The following is a 25,602-nucleotide window of genomic DNA, read 5'->3' as shown; positions in this document are numbered from 1 at the left end:
CCCAATCTTCTTCTGGATCATCCAAATGCTCTCTAGCAAACTTCAGACGGGCCTGGACATGTACTGGCTTAAGCAGGGGGACACGTCTGGCACTGCAGGATTTGAGTCCCTGGCGGCGTAGTGTGTTACTGATGGTAGGCTTTGTTACTTTGGTCCCAGCTCTCTGCAGGTCATTCACTAGGTCCCCCCGTGTGGTTCTGGGATTTTTGCTCACCGTTCTTGTGATCATTTTGACCCCACGGGGTGAGATCTTGCGTGGCGCCCCATATCGAGGGAGATTATCAGTGGTCTTGTATGTCTTCCATTTCCTAATAATTGCTCCCACAGTTGATTTCTTCAAACCAAGCTGCTTAACTATTGCAGATTCAGTCTTCCCAGCCTGGTGCAGGTCTACAATTTTGTTTCTGGTGTCCTTTGACAGCTCTTTGGTCTTGGCCATAGTGGAGTTTTGAGTGTGACTGTTTGAGGTTGTGGACAGGGGTCTTTTATACTGATAACAAGTTCAAACAGGTGCCATTAATACAGGTAACGAGTGGAGGACAGAGGAGCCTCTTAAAGGAGCCTCTTACAGGTCTGTGAGAGCCAGAAATCTTGCTTGTTTGTAGATGACCAAATACTTATTTTCCACCATAATTTGCAAATAAATTCATAAAAAATCCTACAATGTGATTTTCTGGAATTGTTTTTCTCATTTTGTCTGTCATAGTTGAAGTGTACCTAAGATGAAAATTACAGGCCTCATCTTTTTAAGTGGGAGAACTTGCACAATTGGTGGCTGACTAAATACTTTTTTGCCCCACTGTATTAAGTACACTTGCACCATGTACTTTTAATGTAATGTTAACTGCAATCAAGGTAATTTGGTTCTGCTATTCAATGAATCACAGTGATAACATATTAATCTTTTGTATAAATAAATAAAACATCTGACAGTGTATTCTAATTTCCTGTGCTTTTAAATAGTTGAAAGTGCAATGCAATGTTGCATAGGGGTGACAACTAAACCAAAAAACAGACATTGGAATTTGGTTGTGCTTTTAGATGGTTGCAAAAAAAATTGCGATAACACATCGGAAATTCAACACACTTTTGGCTGTCTTTGAGTGGGTGAATATAGGTTCTCTCATTGATCAATGTCTCAACCAAATATTACCCAATTATCCACTTGAAATTATGTGGTGTGCCCAGTGGGATTGTTCAGGGTGGATCAGTGTTGCCGTAGCAACCAGACCAGGCTTTAGAAACAAAAACACTGGGACTGAGTTTGGGAAACCATGCCCTATTCCACTATAGGTAATATGATGCACTTTGGGACGCACACTGTCTTAGACCGGTCACCCATCGCTTCTCAAAATGCCTGAGAAACACACACACTCACATGGCGTACCAAGTCATCTTTTTCAAAGGATCAGATCTCACAACACCTGGAGAAAATTTTAACGACCCAGGAAGCATATTACTAGACATTTTCAGACCCTTTGTTTTACTTTCATCCTGAAGAGAAGGGAAACACAGATCAGTCATGTAAACTGCCTCTGCCTGCCTGGCGTTGCTCAATTACTTTAAATGCATGCTTCCGAGTGCTTTCATTATGAACAAATTAGACAAGCATCTTTCTTTCCAATGGGTGTTTGCCAATTAAATGCTATTTGCCAATGTTTCCTGTCCTGTTTGCCAAAGTGGGGTTTGTTTCTTTGCCGATATTTGCATACTAGTGCCTCACACCTGTGCTGCCACTTGAATGCAATGCCACACACACACATACCTACCTACCACCTCTATAAACACATTGTGGGTGTGTCAGCTCTGTGTTTAACTGTCTGAATAACAACATGGCTGGCTGCTCTTCATGCCTCTGCAGCTCACTTTCTGTCTGTATCTTGAATAGGAGAAATGGTCTCTATGCATGGATGAAGACATCTGAATGATGAGACGTTACATCTGATGACTGACACAGGCTTCCTAATCCTGGTGTCTGTCTATCACTGAACGGTTGCCAAGCTCATCAGCCACAAATACAACTGCACTAAGAGCAGCAATAGGCATCAAAGCTAGGGGGAAGAAGGTCCCCTTAAGCATGTACTTTAGGCACCATCTGTTTGCAGAGAAGAGCCAGGTCTGCTACTCTAGGTTGGATAGGTCCTTTGATCCCTAAGTAGTACCCTGCAGTGTTACATCACATTAGGCTTGTCCTCATTGGTGTGACCTGCCGTGCTGCAGTGACAGTACTTACATTCCTGTTTGAAGGTGAAGTACTCTGTGAGGTGCCGGCACTCGTGGTTCCCTCGCAGGAGGAAGAGTGTGGTCGGGTGATTGATCTTGAGTGACCAGAGGTACAGCACACACTGCGGAGGGAAGGAAAGACAGTGAGAGAGAGAGGGGGACAAGGCATGTAATTCAATAACACAAAGCCCGCATAGATCCTGAATGCCCTAAATTAATTACAAATCACTATACAGTGGGGTTGGGTGGTATCCATGCAGTCATACCGTTTCTGTACCATACCGGGGGTATACGGTATTACCAAACGGGGCAATATTTCTTTGAAGCGCAAAACAATTTAGGCAACAGGGATCTTGATCCAGGAGGGGATTGAATGTCTCTGATATAACCAAGAAGTTAGCAAACCAAATACATAGCTGGAGCCCTGAGCTAGATATCATTTATTTGACATCTTAAATTTCTATATAGCTATAATTGACTTAACGCAGCCCCCACAGCAATATTATTAAGTTTAGTAGATAAACCATATGGTTAAAGAGAAAATAGCCTTAATGAAAAAAGCATTAATAAACAATGGAATTATTTTTAATTAACTCTGCAACGCTTCCAACTTTGGACTTTTTCCACAACTGCCACCAGTTTGGCATCAAAACAATTACAAGACATATTGACATGGCTAGTAAAATACACAAGTCCGTAAGGGGTCGCGTTACACTTCAGAAATCTCAATTTTCAAAAAGCAGACTTCACCTGCATTTTACATTGAAAATCAAGTGTTTACTTGCTTCAACAGAGTGATCAGGGGCGTGCAACTATAGTTCTCCTTCACAGGAAATACATTAGCGCAACATATACGGCAGAAAATCTATTCATTTTCATCAGATGACAGCAGAAGCAGAACGCTATTTGGCTGGCAGCTACACAAGTAAACTAACTTACAATGAAAAAGCAAGGTCTTTTTTTTAAATGCAAAAATGATGTTTCTAAAGTTGATCATAGAAAGAATGTAGCCAGCTACATTTCCAAACGTTACACGTGTAATGGAAGCTCAAAATGAATCTGATACCAAACAGAAATGACAATAAGGAGCATTTTAGATCCGCATTTTCAAAACACAGTAAGATATTTCTTATGGGTTATTTTTTCCCCTGTGCTATAAACAGAATTCTGCATTAACGCAGCCCCTGGTGTAAAATATAAAGGGGATTTCAGGTTGAAACACTCCTATTAAACACTAATGGTATTCACTAAGTTGATGGGTTATTATTCAGAATAATATTTTACAGATTTTTTTTATTATATTGTAAAATCTTGTTTTATATATTTAACACGTGATAAGGCCACACAAAGGGACAGAGAGACGCCTGTGATAATCTGAAGTACCCAAAAAGGCCACTAGATGACGTGAAATTCCATGAATTCCTTGAAAGTTACCAAACTCTGGTAGTTTACTGGTAAACCTTGAAAGTAACTTCCCTTTGCAATCCTAGTTAAAACATATGATCCAGCCAATTAAGATGCAGCCAAAGCCAGCTCTTCAACTAACCAGATGTCCTGTGCCTACAGTACACAGAGAAGAAGAAAAACAGCACATTGAAACTGACCTCCTCCAAAAAGCAACAGACCATTTTTCTCTCTCCCCGTTTAGGGCACTCATTGGGGGACAAAAACCACCCACCAGATTCAATCAAAATTAATTTATCCCCAGACACTCTTTGATGCTGGACCCAAAGAGTCTAGTACGCATTTAATGTGCGACAACAATATGAAAAGCTGGCAGCATTTACAATCCAAATGAGGCTGCTTCCCCTTCCACCCCCAGACAACAGACAGACAAGGTAGCAGCACTCAGTCTCCACTTGGCTTGCCACTTTCAGTCTCTCTCTCAGCCCCCAGTCCTCCTCTTCAGAATAAACATACAGCCAGGAGCACAACCAGAGCCCTACATTAAATCCTGAGAACAGCGTGCCGAGGTAACCAAGGCCAGCAGGTGTGCATTCATATGATACACCAATAACAGACAATGGAAGCGAGAGGTGTGGGGAGGGAGCATTACGCTACCCTTGAATCATAATTTCTAGGACGGACAAAGTGTTATGGAGCTGAGATGGTAACCTGAGTGTCAGTCTTTGTGCCATCATGCCCAACACGGCTTGACAATGAACGCAAAGAGTTGGCAAGAGCACAAACCAATCTGGGACCAGGCTAGGGGGCTGGCTGACCATGGGGAGAGGTTCAGGCCAGGGAGGGTGCCAGGGTGAAGAGGGGAGCAGTAGTTGGTGAAAGGACCTCTAGTGTGAGTGGATGGTGGAGGCTGAAGGGACCAGGCGTTTAAATGAGAAGAGCGCTCCTCCTGTGTTCTCTCTCTCTCTTGCTCCCTCTTTCAGCCAGACTGCCTGTTGGAGCCTTGAGCTGAGCTGAGCGGGGGAGGCAGACAAAGGCAGCAGAACAGCACATTGTGTGTCAGACACGAGTGGCTGCTACCTCCCTCGCCTCAACAGTCGACACACACTTCACCTCAGCCTGAGCTAGACGTGTGCTGCCTGGGGGGAGGGGGGGGGTCCATAGGTGAGAGCACTTTCCTGTATCAAAGAGGAAGAAATGAGACGTAGAGGCAAAGAATAAAATGGATTGCTCACACATGCTCAATTTAAACCCCCGAGCAAATCGCCAGCCTGAAATGGAAATGCTACCTACTTTCTGTGAGAGGATAAAGTCAATCTTTCCGTTACCAAGGTAACTGCATTGAGATCTCCTTTCCTTGTATAGCCTATCCTCCTTTGTGTGAGATTCCAGAGTGGCTCTGTGTGCTTGGCCATCATAGGGAACTGGAATACACAGGTTTCTAAGCCCAGCTCCGTTGAATCAAAAATCAATCTGGATGTACAGAGGAGGCATTGGCTGGGGGATGTGGGGGATAGGGCCTATGTGCCTGGCTGCTTCCATTCAGAGTTCCATTGGGAGGATTATACTGAGGTGGATGGAGATTAATTCAGTGGGGTAGATAGATCTCACATTGTACGTCCAAATGGCACCCTGTTTTTTTATGTACCTTTATTTAACTAGGCAGGTCCATTAAGAACAAATTCTTATTTACAATGACGGCCTACACCGGCCAAACTCAGACGACACTGGGCCAATTGTGTGCCGCCCTATGGGACTCCCAATCACAGACGGTTGTGATACAGCCTGGATTCGAACCAGGTTGTCTGTAGTGACGCCTCTAGCACTGAGATGCAGTCTTAGACCACTGCGCCACTTTCCCCATGTAGTGCACAAATATTGACCAGAGCCCTATGAGCCCTGGTCAAAAGTAGTGCACTACATTAGGAAATAACGTGACATTTTGGACGGTACCACCTATACATTAATTGAGCTGTGCGTCGGTCCCCTTTCGTTCACCTTTGGCCTTCGACCAATGGTAGATCCCATTACTGGCCTAGTTAACACACTGGTTTAATCTATGCAGCACAGCAAATACAGCTTCTCTCTGCCAGTCCTTCTAGGAGAGCAAGGCACTGACAGTACCCTCCTCCTTACCCCTACACTAAGGCACAGTTGGTTATCATTATGAACCTATATATGATGTGTAACAGAGAGCACATGGAGTCATTTCGTTAGTATTTATTTAACCAGGATAGTCCATTGAGTAACCCTTGCCACTGGTTTCCAGGTTGTAAAGTGAGAATCAAGCGATCAATAAACACTGCATGCTTGACTACACACTAGCTAAGTGTTTCTGACATTTTGGAAGTGGAATGAGCCTTGATTTGTACAAGCACATCCCTCCATGGTGCGTCCAGAGGTGTCACCTGCCTGGGTTATGAGGGGGAGGACAACATTTCAGTCAGAATAGTTCAATGCCCCAGGAGTCACCTGTCCGGAAAGCTCCCTCTGTGTTTGACTCTACCTGTCATTCCCTATTCTCTTTCACCGACACCTTTTCATCTATGACATTTCACCCACCGCCTCCCATCAAAAGACCTCCACAGCCACAGACGGTGCTGATCAATGCTTGGCCCAGTTAGCCAACCAGGCACTATGGCCCTGTTGGCACTTCCATTTAACCCCCTCACAGCCCTAGTTCAAAACCCAGCCAGCCCAGCCCTGTAGCCTGTGGACCAATCCACTCTGCTGTGTGGATCCAGGGTTCCACTCTGTCTGGTACCAATTTAGGGCTAAAATCATCCACACGCTGCTCTTCTCATTACTGGCTGTAAAATTCATTATTTAAATGCTCTCCATCTACTCAAAAGTGAAAATGCTTCCATCCACTTTACATGACACTGGCTCCTAGACTGAAATGTTCACTTCCCACTCACATTTCAAACTAAATCATGCAGTAACCATGATGACCATTCAGAAAGCACAGGAAAGCAGCAGACAGAGAACCCATTTGAGATGTCCATGATGACGACAATGACTGTTAAAGAAATCTCTCTCTCTCGGCTGTGTTTAAGGCAATATGGTCTGAAGAGGGCTTGGCAGGGCCATCTCTGTGTGTCTAGCAGACATTATACAGAGACAGATGGCTGAGTGAGAGGCTGGCATGAAGGCAGCAAAGGGCCTTAGACTTAGCTAGCATGAGACAGCCAGTCTCCTCGCACAGAAAAACAGACACATAATCATTCCTACTTGGACGAAAACAACTTAGGCTACACCATAGAAATAGAATCCAGGCTGTTTCTGTGGTCTACACACGTTCACCCAGATTAATCTAGCTGAAGTAGGGGACACTGACCCAATGCACATGCTCTGCCTTGTGGGGAGCCACAGACTTATGACCATAAACTGAGATGGCAGCTAAAATTAAGGTTTTGACTATGTGATGTAACAAAAGACTTAGCGCTCTTGGCTCTAAGCAACTTCCGACATGACATAATGCTTAGTGAGAGCAGAGCGGGTGTCCGTCCCTCCCTGGGCCTGAGAGAGAGAGCATCTCGTGCATTACGCTCATCTCAATATCTGCAATACTGCTCGTGGCAACATCTCACTGAGTCAACCTTTTAATTAAACATGGCACACCAGTCCAGCAGGGCCAGAAAACCATTACAATGTTAAATGCCTCCGCCGCACTGCTCGCCTTCAAACTCAAGACAGGGAATTTCCTCCTGCTGCAGGATTTAAAATAGGGCCAATCGCTTTTGCCCTCTCATGTTGAGTGGTCTCTAATACTCACCAGGCAGTCGCCAACCCTGATCCCCCAATGACTCCCAGCTATTTATTCACTCTTCCCCCGCCAAACAAATTTAGATTCTCCTTTTTCATTGGTAGACTTAAGGATAGAGGGAATTGGGGCAGTAGGGTAAACTCACTTCGATACTGAAGTAGCCTCGGTCTACGTAGTCTCCGAGGAAGAGATAGCGTGTGTTGCTGGGCAAGCCACCAACTTCAAACAGCTTCATTAGGTCAAAGAACTGTCCGTGGACATCTCCACACACTGAGGACAAACAAACAACACTGTTAGGGAAGGAAACATAATAGGTTATTATCCTCTAATACAGGAGAGGCATGGTCCTATATGACAATAGTTTGACAGTAATTTGAGCAAGTAGCCTCATTTAGTCTATGAAGAAGTAATCTATTAATGTAAAAATGTGAATTACAGGGAATAAATGTAGGTCTATATTAAATCTATATGTTTTCCCCCATTATTTATCTGTAATACAAAAACATATTGAATAACCCTGAAGGGAGTCAGAAGAAAAAGCCTCTAATAGAAAGATGAAAGTGTAATTCAGAGTCCGGCGTGTGACAGGTACATGGCTCTGAGACCACCATCCGAGGGGGTACCACAGGTCAAACGTGCACCTCCACAATTCCCAACCAACGCTGCTCCACATAGTCTTCCACTATTCATCTGGATGTGTTAACACTTGAAGAAATTGACTGAGCCGTGCTGAGAATTTGAAAGGCATGAAGGTTAACGGTCCAATACTCTAACCTAGAACAATGCTGTGTGTACACGTTTTGGACTCTGATATGTGCTGAAGCTGGATCAGGACGGTAGGGACAGCTGTGTCAAACAGAGTTCAGAACTATGGCCAGTAAAAATGAGTCTACGCCACTCAAATACACCTTCTTTCAACAGATGCATTAAACAGTGGTGTGGCACCATGGCATACTGCCCAGCCCAGCGCTGTGTTTACTCTGGGCCTAGTTGCGCACTATTCCATGGCACTGTCCGTCTGACTGTCTGTCTGAGAGAGAGAGGTGCATACATCATCCTCACTCAGCATGTCTAGGCCAGAGGAAGTAGTCTAGCCTGGTGGAACTAACCTGATCCCTGTGTTCTCACCATTCTGTTTCACTTGATACGTGCAGTAAAACAGAATGGTAAATGGAGGAATCAGACTGGTTCCACCAGGCTACGAGAAGGAACTAATATGTGTACTATTCAATCCATAAGACCAGTAGTTTAAAACTAACTTCCTAAACCCGGATGTTGTTTTAGACAAATTCCAAAAAGGTCAGGCGTCACAAGCTAAACACAACTAGACCTAATGACAGGCTAAATGTGACTATTTGCATAAGATCTGTTTGAAGTAGAGTTAGTGGAGGCCGGGTGACTGACAGCCATAGGAGCAGCAGGTAAGTTCCTCCTCAGATAAAGGGAGGGAATGTACTCAACTATCTTTTTGCGTAAAACATTGTAAGTGTGCTTCAAGTCAACAGCCAGGCACATACACAGTGTACAAAACATTAGGAACTTCCCATGCTCTTTCCATCACAGACTGACCAGGTGAATCCAGATGAAATCCATGATCTCTTATTGATGTCACCTGTTAAATCGGGGTTGGCTTCTGGGTTAAGCAGGCATTGTGTCAAGAAGCATTGCGGCTTGGCTGGGTTGTGTTTTTGAGGACACACGGCTCTAAACATTCGCCTCCAGCGATGAGACAAGACTAACTACCAATTGGATTGCACGAAATTGGGGAGAAAAAGTGGTAAAAGTACAAATAAATAAAAGGAGGCATTGTGTGCGGATTTCTCCTCAGTCTGGACACAATAATGCTACCGAAAGCGCATACAGTGGGTGATGTCATCAGCACTCCTCCCAAAGACTTTTTCATTATAATGTTGGAGGAAATACATTCCAAGTGTGTGAGGAATGTGTTTGCTGGCCTCAAATGCTAGCCAGCTAGCTAAAATTTAGAAAAAAAGAGAGTTATGCTAACCCGTTTTCAATCCCTTTAGCGTTGATTGCTAGGTAGCTACAGAAGTTAGCTTTTGCCATCAGTTGTGGTGGTTTCATATTTTGCCTATTCCACTGTTTGTAGAATGCATATTGCACGGGAAAAGGGAATCCGGAGACAATGTGGACACGTTAGACACATTTAAATGTAGGTGTAGATGCATTACACGTTTGGAATTCCATGATCAAAACTCTATGATCAGAATTCTAAAGCTGCATGAACAGTGAAGTCAAGACACGCCTCGGAAGATGAATGGGCAAGACAAAAGATTTAAGTGCCTTTGAACGGGGTATGGTAGTAGGTGCCAGATGCAAAGGTTTGAGTGTGCCAAGAACTGCAAAGCTACTGAGTTTTTCACACGCAACAGTTTCCCCATGTGTATCAAGAACAGTCCACCCCCTAAAGGACATCTAGCCAACTTGAAGCATTGGAGTCAACATGGGCCAGCATCCTTGTTGAACTCTTGACACCTTGTAGCCCATGCCCCAATGAATTGAGGCTGTTCTGATGGGAAAAAGGGGGTGACACTCAATATTAGGAAAGTGTTCCTAATGTTTTGTACACTCAGTGTACAGTAGCAACAAAAAAGGTGACCTAATGTGCGTCTGTAAACACAGTCTGTAAACACAGACGCACATTAGGTTGGAGAGAAGGAACTTTGTCACCTTTTTTGTCGGAGGAGTTGTGCAGTGGAAACATTTGTCTCAAACGGATCAATAAAGTACTACTTCTCTTACCTGTGATGGGTGCCTCTACCTCCAGCATGCATTTCTCCTGTCGCAGAATGTTGGCTCCGTCGTTGATGATCCGGAGGGCCACTTCCTCCTCGAGCCGGCCCTCCTTCACCAGGTGGGTTCGGAGGGTCTCTGGGTTGGGCTTGCCATCCTCAAACAGCTCCTTCATAGACAGACGCTGCTGTGGAGGGTATGGCACAGCTGGACAGGGGAACAGAGGGCGAAACAGGTATTATGGAGTACCAAAAGGAAGCCTATTACTATTTAGTACACTACTTTTGACCAGGGCTTTGGTTATAAGTAGTGTACTACATAGGCTAAAGAATGCCAAAGTAGTGCACTACAGGGAATAGTGTGCCATTTGGGATGCATCCTAGATCCACTTGCATTTAGATTAAATATCTAAATGAGTGCAGCAATCTACAATGCATTATGACCACCATTAGTGTACTACAGATTGTATGTGGTTTGCCAGCACAAATGAACAATCTAGGCTTTAAGTTAGCCTAGAGAAATAAAATGAGAACCCAGATTAGGCATTGAAACAATATTAAGCCATCCAGTAATAATTTGAAACAAACTGAACAAAGTGTTTCCCCATCTGCCTCCAGTGTCCACCCAGTCATTAATATACTAGTGAAGTGGACGGCAGCATCCCTGGTAGGCTAGTCAATCACTGTATCAAATGTCATTCCCACTGAGGTGTTATAAGGAGCGGTAGATATTTAGCGAGAGTGATGAAGTTATGGTCACAAGAGGACTCTTGTTGATGTAGAGGCTACGCTATAATAATGCAGCCATGCAAGGTCTCAGACGCCGAGCACCAATCCATCCCGGCTCACCTCACATGAACCGCCTAGTCTGGTCACTAATCTGTTCCACAGTCTCACAATCCCTTCCAGAGTGCAAAAGGTTTCCATGGCATAAGAAACTTGATGTTTTAGCTACTGGACTATTGTCAAATGAAAAAAATAAAATGTTCCTCTTTTTGTTCAGAAACTAGGCTAAATTGTGTAGCAAGTAGCTATGCAGGCAAGCAATTAGAAAAATATGACAATTGTTTTTAGTTGTAGGTTATAATATAGACTTGGTGTGGAATGGATGGGTTGGCAGTTGGATTACATGGGGCAACAACCTCCAATCGTTAAACAGGAAAGGACTGTTCCAATGCAAATCAGCAGACAGACCGATAAGATGAGGCATTTACCATCTGAATAATGAGGCAGGCCATATCCAGTTTGGCAGGTAAGGCCTAGCCTTCCCTCTGTCCTGGTTTGAAAGATTAGGTAAATTGACCTATAACCTTTCACAGAGCCACACAGTAAGTGTCTTCTACTACAAGAACACTGGTCTTCGTTTTCTAAAGAAGCCCAGCAATGACAAACTAATCAAACTGTCATTAAAAACCATCCATATCGTGGTCACTTCAGATCACAGGTGTCAAACTCATTCCACGGTGGGCCAAAAGTCTGCAGGGTTTCGCACCTCCCTTGTACTTGATCGATGAATATAAGGCACTACTTAGTAAAGAACATCCCTCATCTGGTTGTCTAGATCTTAATTGAAAGGAAGAACCCAAAAGCCCCAGACAATAGGACCTCCTTGGAAAGAGTTTGATACCCAAGAAAAGGGTACTCAGTCTCCACATGGCTCTGCTTATAACACTGTATAGAACATCAAGGATGATCATGAAAGCGACATAAACCAAAGGCTGGAATATGAGTGAGCTCGAATTAGCTTTTGTGTGGGTGTGTTTAATCAGCGCGATGGCACCTGACTCTGCAGAGGAACAGAGGTAGCCTAATGCATTATAACCTGCTATCATTCATCTCAGGTTATCAGGAGGTTGACGCTGATCTGGAGAGATGAGTGGGGAGGTTGACTTGTGCAATGTGTCAGCAGCAGAATCAATTGATAATATTTTCTGTCTGAAACAAATGTTCATGCTTCTTTTCCTCACTAGCATCAGTGACATCATTGAGTAGGGATGTTAACGTTAACAGTTAATCGGTTAGCTGCCGGAAATACATTTGACAGGTCATGCTTATCCGTCTAAAAGGTTCATTTGCATAATTTAGTGAAATTATATTGACACGTGCATTTTTAGGTAGCCGCTTTGTATCTTATTTAAATAACATGCGCACAGCATATAAAGTGTTTGCGGTGCGGAATATTACTTATCGGACAGCGCAAAAGCTGCAGCTCCTGGAGTGAAGTGGTTTTATAAGCCAAATCATTGTGCAACAATTCTAAATGCAATCGTGAGTTTATGGCCACGATTAAAAAGAGGATTCCAGCTTTCTATGACAATTGTTTTTATTTCTCTACAACTAATTGAAAGGTGTCCTCCATTAGAGTGCATAGGCAAAATGGTAGGACTATAAGTGTGTCAGCACCTTGTAATCTAAACTGGAGGCAGTATGCATTTTGAAAACATATAGCCTCCTTAATTGCTTGAAACCTGAATGTTTTAGTTCATATTATAAGGCATGTCTTACCTTGCTTCAAAGTAGCCTAGCCAAAACCCAACCATAAAAAACAACCTTAATATCGAGCCCTGGAGGGAATTATTTTAAAGACAAAGTATAATACAATAAATAAAACAAATGTTCCTTGCATCGTACAATCAGGGTTGCAAAAGGTCCGAATTTGGGAAATTCGACTTAAAATCATCAAAAAAGTAAGCTTATTTTTTATTTAACCTTTATTAACTAGGCAAGTCAGTTAAGAATAAATTCTTATTTACAACGACGGCCTAGGAACAGTGGGTTAACTGCCTTGTTCAGGGGCAGAACGACAGATTTTTACCTTGTCAGCTCTGGGGATTCGATCTAGCAAGCTTTTGGTTACTGACCCAACGCTCTAACCACTAGGCTACCTGCCGCCGCAAAAGTTAACCTTTTTAATCGGATACACATAAAGCAATTCTAGGTCTTGTGGCATATTTTGGTTAAAATATCCCCAATTCAATAGAATTGCAACCCTCTGCATGCACAGTGCACTTCCATCACATGTGCAGATGATTCTCAAGATCTTGCACACTAATGAGATGCAATTGAGCCCACACTGAGCCAAGGACTACATGCTTTCTGGTAAGTTTTGATTACAATACTGGGTGGGATGAATATATTTTATGACATACACAATTTTTTTGTAATTAACTAGTAAACAGTAGCCTACAGAAAAGTGTTTAAATCAGTTCTAACTTGTTAACCATTTCTGCTAGTTAGTGTTTCCTACCATATGGGTTTAAACTTGCTTGAGCCTGCTAACTGAGGAGTGTTAATTCACCTGTTTCCATACGTTTCATTTTAAAACATGCATCTTACAAAGGAGTTGTTTAATCTAACTGCTTAACAATTTATCTGTACATGGAATTGTATTTGTTTTACTCATTTTTTCCAATCTTTACAGAAAAATGCCAGGGGCACTATCTGATGTGTGGAGACATTTTACTGCAGCAAATGTAGAAGGAAAAGCAGTTTACATCTGCAAATACTGTGCCGAATCATATGTGAAGAATGCAACAAAGATGCAGAATCTGGCCAAGTGCATAAAGTTCTATTCGAGGTGAAAATTATGAATCAGACACCTTATCGACAGCAACAGCTCATGGTCCTCCTGAAATCAGAAGTTTTTTTTTTAGTCAATGGTGGAACGTAGTCAAAGGAATGCTGATGAATGTCTTGCTCGAGCTGTGTATGCAACTGGTTCACCTCTGATGCTCACAGGCAATATGTATTGGAAGAGATTTCTGAATGTTCTTCGCCCAGCATACACCCCTCCAACCAGACATGCTTTATCTACTCATTTTCTGGATGCAGAGTTCAAGTGAAGGTCAAGGAAATCAGAGAAAACAGACTATTGCAATCATCTCTGATGGGTAGTTGAATGTTCGTGGAATAATTAACTACATCATCTCCACCCCTCAACCAGTATTCTACAAGAGCACAGACACAAGGGACAACAGACACACCGGTCTCTACATTGCAGATGAGCTGAAAGCAGTCATCAATGACCTTGGGCCACAGAAGGTATTTGCACTGGTGACAGACAATGCTGCGAACATGAAGGCTGCTTGGTCTAAAGTGGAGGAGTCCTACTCTCACATCACACCCATTGGCTGTGCTGCTCATGCATTGAATCTGCTCAAGGACATCATGGCACTGAAAACAACGGATACACTACAAGAGAGCCAAGGAAATGGTTAGGTATGTGAAGGGTCATCAAGTTTTAGCAGCAATCTACCTCACCAAGCAAAGTGAGAAGAATAAGAGCACCACATTGAAGTTGCCCAGCAACACCCGTTGGGGTGGTGTTGTCATCACGTTTGACAATCTCCTGGAGGGGAAGGAGTCTCTGATGTTCAGACTCTGCTTGCAGATGTAAGAGAATAAATCCGTACTCCCCTGCCCACGTCACTGTTGCTCCAAGCAGAGGAAACTGCAGTTCTGAAATACATCAAAAAGTGTAAAGACTCCTGCCTGAAGCCCAAACACGCCACAGCGTACATGTTGGACCCCAAGTATGCTGGCAAGAGCTTCCTGTCTGGTGCAGAGAACAACAAGGCCTACGGTGTCATCACTACCGTGTCTCGCCACCTTGGTCTGGATGAGTGCAAGGTTCTTGGCAGTCTGGCGAGGTACACTTCCAAGCAAGGGCTTTGGGATGGAGATGCAATATGGCAGTCGGGCCAACATATCTCATCAGCCACCTGGTGGAAGGGACTTCGGGATCTGAGGCTCTTTCCCTGGTTGCGCAACTGGTCCTTGTTTGGGAACACACACACCAAAGCACGCAACAGGCTGACCAATACAAGGGTTGAAAAATTGGTTGCCATCCGGGCAAATTTGAGGCTATTTGAGCCTGACAACGAGCCATCCTCAACAATGTTGGAAAGTGACAGTGAAGATGAGGCCTCAGTCTGATGACCAAGAGGTGGACATTGAGGAGGTCCAGGGAGAAGGCATATGGAAGCCTGAGGAAGAAGACAACCAAAGCTTTAGTTTCTAGACTATCATCTTATGATGAAAACGTTTTTGGGAGATGTGATGGATCATTGGGGATCATTCAATACTCCCTTTTGTTGTTCAGTAAATCATTCCATGTGAAGAGTCAACTCATTTAATTAAAGTTCAATTCGTAACTAAATTGTTTTCTTCTATTGGAAGGATTTAATCATTTGCAATTATGTCTACTTATGATAAGGCAAAATGTTTATTTTTGTCTCCATATGATATGGTAAATATATCCAATGCAAAAAACATCTACATTTAAATGGTATTAATATTCATTTGCATTTATTTCTGTTAATTCCCATATATTCCGACAGAAAGTTTTCACCTCTGAATATTCCCCAAAATGTGCAACCCTACGTCAAATAGAAAAATTGTGTTAAACTTTATTTTGTACAAGTGACTTCGGCTTTTAGAACAACAAAAAAATCTGTCCTACTTGACAAGTGGTAAAAAAAAATTGTGTCAAACCCTGTTTTCATATCAACATGATTAAATTTGTCCAGAAGCCAAAGGCACAATCATAGTCATAATAACAACGCATTGTAGTTGCTCCATCTTTAGATCCCCCCCCCCCACATTATAAGATTCAACCGGAGATCTTCATTGGTCACACAAGGAACCGCTTGCATCAGGTGCCCTTTTAAGAATGTTTTACATTGGCTGCTTCATTACAGGAGTTGCATGTTCATGGCTGTGAGACAAAAGTCTTGCTATTGTTGCATGTTTCAATTAAGCTCTTAATGAAAAACTTGTGTTCAGTGTATGATGCTCTGTTGGTCACATTTTACTGTTTGGAACAAATTTTACAGTTTGTTAACCCGTTAATGAGAGCCAGTTAGTCGGGCAGAAAAATTTACCAAAATGTGCATCCTTACTTTGGAGCAACCATCAGTCAAACGCAAGCCCAACCTATTAACGCACTACTTTTGACCAGAACCTTATGATACTATGCAGCCTTGTTTTGGTGTGCAGCACAGAACAGGTGTGGCACAGGCTGAATATGTGATGGGCTGGCATAGGATTGCTACAGCAGCACACACAGTGAACTCCAACTCACCCTATGATCAGGACAAGCTGTCATGCTCTGACAAGTGTGGTATAAATAAACGTAAGCGCTCCTGGGCCTACGAGGCAGGCCACAAAAGGAACTGTAAGCTGGGTACGAGCGTTAAGAAGAGATTAGGGAAAAGCCTCTATTAGCCTATTATTACAGGGTCAGAGTCTGTGTATTTGGTAGCCTAGCAAGCTAGCCCCACTGGAGGCAAGATCCTGGCCCCAAGGATCCAAGAAAATATGGATGGATGGAGACTCAGTGAGGGGCAAAGGCAGGCAGCGGCAACCATATGTCAAGGGCTAGGCCTATTGGCCAGGTATAGGGATCAACGCCACCATTTCAGTGAAACTAACTAGAGCAAGGCAGTTGGATCACACGTCGCATAGATCAGTCATGTATTCTAGGGTCACCTGCGCATGATCTCAGTCTGCAGTAGTGGTGAAAGTCAAACTGATACTGGTCAGGAAGACCATAAGTTTGGGAACAAAATGATAGGTTAGGATAGACATACACTAGGCTTGGGCAATATACAGTTTATACCAGGATATAATTTTCAATAGCTTTAAATGACACATTGCGGGAGCTGCGTGGTACGCCACTGCTTAACTATAAGAACTCTAAGATGTCAAATAACTTATATCCAGCTCAGGGTTCCAGCTATGCATTTGGTTTGCTAACTAAGTGGTTAGATGTCAAGATCAAGCTTCTTGGTTAGATCAGAGACAATCAATCCCCTCCTGGATCAAGATCCCTGTTTCCCAAATTGTTATGCGAGTAAAAAAATAAATACATATTTTGTATTTGGGGGGGAAGGGGGGTATAGCACCCCTACTGTGCACTTCTGGTAATACCATATACCCTGGTATGGTACAGAAACTATGACAGTACGAAAATCTGGACACCACCCAACCCTAACAGTACACCAGAAATTAATCTTTCCTTCAGATTTACTAATTAGCATGGATGTTCAATAGCTTCTGCTTCATAACAAAAAAGTCTTGAATCTAATGAAGTAGGCCTACATCTTACCCAAACAAACAATATTTATTTAATTCTCAGATTTTTTTCTATTATTTTTTTCCAGCCGCAGCAGCAGTTGTGGGGGATGGGATCTTCCTGTGGAATATCAATACATCTACAAGACCAACAAAAAATTATTGTGGTAGCAATGATTTAGCAGCCGCGGTGCACCGCTGCTAAATGCATATAGTGGAAACACTGAATTCTGATAAACTTGTTTCAGATCTGGTCTGTCTATTGTAGTCTGTCTACTATATAATCAAATACTCACAAAAGGGGGTAATGGCACACTGAATGATTAGGCTACAGAATCAGGGCAGTGGATGTGGCACAGGGTGCTGTGGGAAGGTCCCTCCCATCCAAATTGCCCTAATCACTGAATGCCTTTACTTTACCAAATGAATTAATTACACAGAGTTGTGGTCATCTCTGGCACTTAGTCAGTGACATCACATACTCTGCACTGCACAGGACCCAAGTGGGCCGCTCCCGTTCGGACAGGAACAGCTGCCAAGTCTACACTCAGTTTTTAATTACCATACCAAATGATTGATTTGAGGCTCCCATAAATCACACGAATGAAGTGGAGTGTGAAATATGAACTCACCAATAAAGAAAGAATTATGAATATCTCCTCTTTTCCATCTGGGCTACAATTGTGGTAGAAGTAGAGCACTCGCACAACATCCCATCTCTTCAATAATGTAGGCTATCCAAAGTGTCAGTTTCATATCTAGCAGTGAGTGAGATCAATCGTGTGGATAGTACCACTAGCAGAGGAGTAGCAGTATCATCCTACTCACCAAGTCTCTCCTGAGCCTTGGTACAGTTAAACTGCCAGGTTGGGATCCCCACTGCTTCTGGCTGGCTGTATGAACAAACCAACTTTTCTTCCACTCTTCCTCCCTCCCGCTACTCTCTCACACCCTGTGGTAGCTAGACCATGTTGTACACGTCACTGGGGAGATTCTTTCCACAATTAACTCACCCTCTCCCTACTGGCAGACATGCGTACAAATTGCAATCCCCTGACAGGGTATTCCCTTGCTGCAGGCCCAGCACTCTCCCCGAAAGGGTCGGTAGCGCTGGGTTGATAGAGGGGGTCTCCCCGGGAGCTGGCTCGGGTTCGGCTGAAGAGACCGGTTTAGGCCAGGCTGTGCTAACGAGGTTCTGCCTGCCCAGGGAACCACAACAGCAGAGTGCAGGAATCCCCCTTGCCAGCCTAATCACAGCAATAGCAAACCTCTCACGGCACGCACTCCCTCAGTCGCGCTTGTGTGACACACTGCACACAGTCACTCAATTCCTCATGATGAGAACTTACAGGCCTATCTAGACCGCCCCACTGAAACCTGCATCACGTTCCTTGACAACAGACAGTCAGTAGACATGGGAGAAGGTGTCTGTCTGCAACCACAAAGCTATGTCCAGGTGATTTAAAGTAGTTTCTTAAACCTTGGGTCAGGACCCAATATGGGCCCTGTGAATGTGAGAGGTGGGTCATGAGTGATGAGAATACATTTATAATCACACACCATTTATTATTAATTTGGGTCGTTGGAAAACAATTTAGGTCACAGGACCACGGTCAATTTCACATTTTGGGTCTCGATCTGAAAAAGTTTAAATAACCCTGATTTAGAGCCAACGTCAAAGGGGCCCCCTGAGTCCAGTTCACAGCCAAGCTTCATGGCAGGGCTGCTATAAACCCGGTCCTAAAAATTACCACCACAAGTGTAAACCCATCAGAGAAATTGGTGACCGTCACAAAAAACAAGCATTTTTTTTTATTTTTAGATTAGCTAGACAACCATTTTTAACAAACTCAATTTTTTTGATTGCGAGTAACATTGTCTCTGTGTCGATTCTGTGTATGTCGTGCCTGTTGACTACCTAGCTATAGCTGTTGAGTGAGCCATGCTAAATATATATAGCTAGTTACAAACTGTGTGTCCTAACGAAATGTAACGTTAACATTGACAGAACTAGCTAGCCAAACTACCTAACTACTGCAGCCAAGCAGATACAATTTGTTCGTTCAATATAGTTTACTAGCATGCTGTTCTTGCAGTTTGTGGTCTAACGTTAGCTAGCCAACTGTCTAACCCATGGACTGTTAAATTGAAGTCTAACTAGCTAGCTCCTGCAAAGTCAACTCACCTTTTACGAGCCGCTCAGTTGTAGATTGTTTTTCTACGGTTTTCTCCTTGTCTTTGTCTTTCCCAGACATGATTATTTCGCCTTGCCTCAAGATTCAGGACCAAGCTCGATGACCTAGCTAGCTAGCCTCTAGCACTAGCTAGCTGCTTACACTGTTTTGACGTTATGTTGAGACTGAAGAGAGACTGGTTTTTTTCCGACAATACTGATTTAATTAGCTACAGTAGTTAGCTAGCTATGCTCGATTGCTAACGAGCTAGCTAGCTAGTCCGTGTCAAAATGTCACAAACTGAAGTGGACCATCAAACCCGGGACTGCTTGTTCCGCGTATCAAAATTATTTAATATTTTGTAGAAAATCCGATTTTCCACTTTAAGAGTTTAAGAGCTAACTAACTGTTAGCTGGCTAACTAACGTTAAATGTCTATCAGATTGACAAATCACTAGCTATCAAGCCATTTGAATGCTAACGTTATTCAGACATCTCATCAAATGGCTTGGATTACTTAGATTAGCTACTCATTCATAAAATCTATCGCCTTCAAACCTGCGTTTCCTCGTGGTTATTGAACCCTGTCCCAGGTATAACTAGCGTTCTGATCATAACCCAACGGATTAAACTCTAGCTAATCTGACAGCCCACACAGACAGGGCGCGTTCGAGCAGACCATTTTTGTCAAATCGGTGCGCCTTCTTCTTCTTTAAATTTGTGTTGGCTGATCGCAATCGAGAAATGCATACACTGACACCTACTGTACTGGCGTGTGATACCGGTCACGACCTCCCTATTAATTAATTGATTTTGTCTGGCCTTGTTTCCACCTACTGTTCGGGAGTATGAATTCATTACACTTTGTGACACAAAAAGGGAAGGAGAAAAGGACAGAAAAAAGGGAGGAAAATTGCCCTACCAACTAACCCCTACACCCATTAAAACCTCACCACTACTTTGCCCTATCTGATCCTAAACCAGGCTGGCATCCCAGGAGCAGTGGTGTAAAAAGTACCCAATTGTCATACATGAGTAACAGATACCTTAATAGAAAATGATTCAAGTAAACATCACACAGTATAAGTCTACTTAAGTCTAAAAGTATTTGGCTTTAAATATACTTAACTATCAAAAGTAAATGTAATTGCTAAAATATACTTGAGTATCAAAAGTAAAAGTATGAAGCATTTCACATTCCTTATATTAAGCAAACCAGATGGCACAATTTTCATGTTTTTGTAAAATTAACAGATAGCCAAGGGCACACTCCAATACTCAGACATAATTTACAAATTAAGCATTTGTGTTTAGTGAGTCCGCCAGACCAGGGATGTTCTCTTAATAAGTGTGTGAATTGAACCATTTTCATGTCCTGCAAAGCATTCAAAATGTAACGAGGACTTTTGGGTGTCAGGGAAAATGTATGGAGTAAAAAGTAAATTTTCTTTAGGAATGTAGTTTAGTAAAACTTGTCAAAAATATAAATAGTTAAATACAGATACCCCAAAAAGAGAACTTAAGTAGTACTTCAAAGTATTTTGACGTAAGTACTTTACACCACTGTAAACAAGTATATTTTTAGAACAAAAAAATAACATTATTAACCGGTTCTCAAGATTTTAAAATAACAGTTCTGTTCCAGAACACTAGAGATTACTTTCGTTGCTGGTTCTGTTGCCATTCCTCCAAAAATGTGTTTTTTGTTCTGTACCCTGACCAGGTCATGATGTAGCTATGATAACGTAATGCGGCAGGGTAGCCTAGTGGTTAGAGCATTGGACTAGTAACCAAAAGGTTGCAAGTTCAAATCCCCAAGCTGACAAGGTACAACATCTGTCGTTCTGCCCCTGAACAGGCAGTTAACCCACTGTTCCTAGGCCGTCATTGAAAATAAGAATTTGTTCTTAACTGACTTGCCTAGTAAAATAAAGGTAAAATAAATAAACATCTGCACATCACTTGGGTGCATTCAAAATCCACTATGTTTTGGCTGTATCAGAAAGGGTTTAACACTGGATAGAATTTGCCAAAGCTAAATTAGTTTAATCATAAATGAGAAGTCGACAATGAATTCAAAGCAGTGTAGATAGTTCCTAAGTCGAGTGTCCGGTTTCATTGACATTGATTGTTAACATTTTTTTGTATTGGGCACACCTGCAGCCAACCTGTCATATCATTATCCATACACTTCAGATTTCTGTTTAGATTAGGAAAAGTCTGAATATGTTCATTTTTAGACCATAGCTAAATATTCTCCCAGGGACATCATACACACATACACGGGGAGAATCCTAATTACATGCTCTGTGCTTCCGTCTCATTCTCAAAACCCATTGGCTTTCTCATCCAGAGGTCCCGCCTCTCTGACCTCCTCCAATGGATTTTGAGAAGGACGTGAGAGGATGCAATTGAGACTCTCCCCTGTTGTCCAAGGAACATCATATAGTAATTATACTTCATGGCAATGTCAGTAAATAAACACTAGATGGCGGTCTTGTTTCAATATACCCCACAGCTTGATTTTACCATCAAGAGTGGCTATTGTATTGTAATTAGGATTCATAAAAATAAAAAAAAAGTCATTTAACTCCAATGTTCATTATAACATTTAACATTATCAAGATGTGACAATGTATACATCTTCACAGCAAAATATATTAACAGTGAGACAGTAGGTAAGCGTGGATGTGTTCCTAATGGTACCCTATTTCCTACATAGTGCACTACTTGTAAACAGAGCCTTATGGGTCCTGGTCAAATTTAGAGCCCTATAAAAGGAATAGGACTGAGGCCTAGGCCGTAGAGGGAGATCAACTCCATTGACAGTTGTGCACTGTTAAAGAGCCACCAAGCTCAGATGTCATTGTTAACCTCACATTTTGGAATATAACCTTTCTAAGTATTCTGAATTAAGTTGAAATGGCCAACTGTACCAGCTCTACTCCCTAACAACCTACATTAAACTTACAGATCAAGCTTTGTGATTTGGTGTGATGAAACTCGAGACAACAAATACATTTAATATAAAATAAAATAAAAACACGATTGATTCACCATCCTTAAAAATAGTTTTATAATTCCACCAACCACATCTACAATCTTAAAATCTAAAAGACCTACAACATTACATTGCATAACATAGCAAACAATGTATGAAAATGAGTACTACAAATGTCTATTTTAAAGCAGCCCAAACAGCTGAATTATGCCCGTTACAGACAAACAGCTAACTACAGCAGAGGAAATCAATGATTAATTTCAGAGTTTAACAGTTTAAGTTAGAAATGCAAGTTCATCAAACCAAATGGGTATATAATAAATCACAAGCAAACTTATTGCTCCGATTGTGGACCATTTATCAAAAATATGCATTTGTTTGTTACTAGACAAATTTTTTTTAAACTCTAGGAGTCCCATTGTGTTGGTGAAACATAGATATGCATAAGAACAGAAATAGTGGTCACCCACCTCAGGGCAAGCAAACCACCTTCTATTGATGGTATAAAGAAACTGTACAAGTACCACACAAGCATTAGGCACAGTCCCTGAAGACATACCTCTCAAGCACAAATTCAGAAGCAAACTGAAGCGGTGGCACCAGCCCCATAGCACCAGTTAGGAGAGTTGAATCCTGACAGGCAGACAGAATCAAGCCTTTCTTGCCCCCAGGCATGCATAACCATCACATTAGTTGGAGAACTGAACTGGGGCACAGCCAAGGGGAAGTAAAACATTGATGGTAGGGTTAGCAAAGGGCTAGGAACATACTATACATGTACATCATTAGGCTAGGGGGATCCAGAGCAGCAGAGCAGTCAAGCATGGTCAGTGTTCACAGATCGAGTATAGAGCAGTATGATTCTCCATAATCAGTCCAGTGTAGGCACTCAGTGGCTCTTTAACAGTGCACAACTGCAGCATTTAGGACAAGGTAACAAACAACTGTTTTAGGATGTGACTCCTTCGGGATAAGTATTTGTAATAAAAATGGTGCAAGAGACATTTTAGATGGGTACTAAATTATGTTTGATCCAGACTCCATTTCCTGAATATGGTGTCTGGTGTGAAGAAACAATAGGCTACAAACGTTCAATTGTGCACACTTCAAACTACTGCCATATGGGTATAAACCTAACAAATGGATATGCAGGAAGGTATGAAAATAGTAATTTACACAACGGTTACTCTATAAACAACTTCAGAGACATTAAGATGACATGGAATCTTTGGTGTTCAGTCAATATGATCCGAATCAAATCTTTAGAGCCCAACACAAACATTGTCTACATACAGAGGGAGCTACTGCTCACACAACTGTGGATGACTGGCTCAGTTATATGCTTGATTTTACATGGACTACATGGTTATATCACAGATTAAGATATATAGACTAAATCTTGTTTCAACAGCAATGACTTAAAACATCAAGAATGATACGCTTTAGAACATGTACCCAAGTAAAATCAAGATAAAAAGTTAATTCAATGATGAAAGGAGTGATGAAGGATAAGAAAAAAGGTGAAAGGCAAACAAATGGCTCAACTTTCAAGCATAAAATATGCTTATTAGATAAGTGACTAAAATATAGTTAAGGAACATGTATTATATGGCCATGGACAGATCCTTCATTAGGCCAGAGCAAGAGGCCCAGGTTTCAGTGTGTTTGTGACAAGAGCCCCACCCACCCTTATCAGTGCATGTTTGTACATATCTGCCCTGAGCGACAGAGACCAACTGACCTCCCTATTGGATTGAGCATGCGATCCATGCAATCCTTTGACAAATCCCTGTGCTGGAAAAGAGATGCACCCACCTCACAATTTCTGTAAAAATGTCTGTCCACTCCTTCCTGGCAAAAATAAGCATCCAGCAAGACATTAGTACTCTAAATATATATTAATTCATTTAAGAAGAAGTCTCAACATTTCTAAGTACCCTATGGAAATAAGTCAGTAAGTCAGAATATAATGGATACAGGTTTGTGCAGATATACCTGGGAAATAAGTTTTAAAAACAGCACAGTAAGGTCTCTGTTCGTTTTGCATATGGTTTGCCAATACCTTCCGTGAACAGTCTCTGGTAACGCAACATAAAAACAACCAATTGAAATGACACAGTAGCTCAGATGAGAAACAGCGTTGAATGGCTATAGTCCCCCTTCCCTTTAGATACCTCAGACGAGGCACCGTCAGGAGAAAAGGGAGGACTGAGGACATTACTGAGGGGCATGGACTGTCTGACTGGGACAAAGTGGTGAAAAATTAGGGCTCATTTAACTGGGGTGATGGCCGGTCCAGGCTACTGAGGCCAGTGAACCATACATTAACATTTATTTCACTTTAGACTACATCTAAAGCCCTGTCGCTGAGGGATTTAGCTTTGCAGACATAGGCAGACTGGTAGGTCAAGTCCTTTCTGGGGTGTTGTAGCAATGGAGTTCTGATTCTGGTGAGAAGAGTGCAAATTCAATCCCGATGTTGTATAGATTGTTTTTTTCTTCTTCAGTTGGACGCCCAGACCAGCCTTGGCAAGTCAATCAACCCCCTTTGTGATACGTTGCACCGTATTCATAGTTCCAGCGAGGCTGCAGTGCAAGTCCACTGCATGTACTGTAATGCACCTGTACTGTGGTCCCTTCACTACTGAATCATGAAGCCAGACTGTGGAGCCATGCGAGGGGGAGGCCTCTGAGGCAGGGCAGGGGGGTACTGAGACACAAAAGGGTGCTGGTACCCAGGCTTGACACTGAGCAAAGGGTGGCCCGCCCTGGGGGGGATAGGGGGGTATGGGGTGGCAGGGTAGGAAAAGACAGCAGGCTGGGGCTGGGGGGCTACAGCTAGGGGTTGTTGGGTTGGAGGGGGAGGGGGGGCTCTCCTGGGCTGAGGCACTGGAAAGGGGTTGTGGTTGTTGGCCTCTGTGTATAGGGGGGCTGGCCTGGCTGAGACCTCCTGAGGATGGGAGCAGGAGACTGGGACCCGAGGCAGCCGTCCACCCTTCAGCACCATCTCCTGCAGCTTGTCAATCTTCACCCTCCTCAGGTGGGCCAGCTTCCTGTTGCTCTGGTACAAGTCCATGAAGGCATCCAGGGTGACGTCCCCGTCCAAGAAGGAGTCCGCCATGTTCTGTTTAGAAAAGAGGGACGGTTTAAAAACATTCCAAGAAAGCAGTCTGGAGATTCCATGCAAACCTTTCATGGAAAAAAAAA

The 25,602-nt window shown here is 42.7% G+C and overlaps 2 protein-coding genes across 6 annotated transcripts in view; both read right to left on the bottom strand.

Annotated features, from left to right (window-relative positions):
- Positions 1-20,104, bottom strand: part of LOC110536272 (serine/threonine-protein phosphatase 2B catalytic subunit gamma isoform) — a 43,944-nt gene extending 23,840 nt beyond the window's left edge. For 4 of the 5 annotated variants that reach the window (XM_021621966.2, XM_021621969.2, XM_021621967.2 and 1 more), the window contains exons 1-4: positions 19,406-20,103; positions 10,157-10,354; positions 7,539-7,663; positions 2,234-2,345 (exon numbers count right to left, since the gene is read on the bottom strand). In XM_021621966.2, coding sequence (XP_021477641.1) covers positions 2,234-2,345; positions 7,539-7,663; positions 10,157-10,354; positions 19,406-19,475 — 505 coding nt within the window. In that variant the 5' untranslated portion in view covers positions 19,476-20,103. Of the gene's footprint in view, positions 1-2,233; positions 2,346-7,538; positions 7,664-10,156; positions 10,355-19,405 lie in introns of all 5 variants that reach the window. The other variant, XM_021621968.2, reaches the window with a different exon arrangement.
- A 2,349-nt stretch (positions 20,105-22,453) lies between these two features.
- Positions 22,454-25,602, bottom strand: part of LOC110536271 (vacuolar protein sorting-associated protein 37B) — a 28,118-nt gene continuing 24,969 nt past the window's right edge. The window contains exon 4 of the mRNA XM_021621965.2: positions 22,454-25,519. Coding sequence (XP_021477640.1) covers positions 25,037-25,519 — 483 coding nt within the window. The 3' untranslated portion in view covers positions 22,454-25,036. The remainder of the gene's footprint in view (positions 25,520-25,602) is intronic.

This window comes from Oncorhynchus mykiss, chromosome 11 (assembly GCF_013265735.2).
Source record: "Oncorhynchus mykiss isolate Arlee chromosome 11, USDA_OmykA_1.1, whole genome shotgun sequence".
Lineage (NCBI taxonomy): Eukaryota > Metazoa > Chordata > Actinopteri > Salmoniformes > Salmonidae > Oncorhynchus > Oncorhynchus mykiss.
The sequence above is the reverse complement of the archived record's forward strand: the minus strand, read 5'-3'. Positions and strand labels throughout refer to the sequence as shown.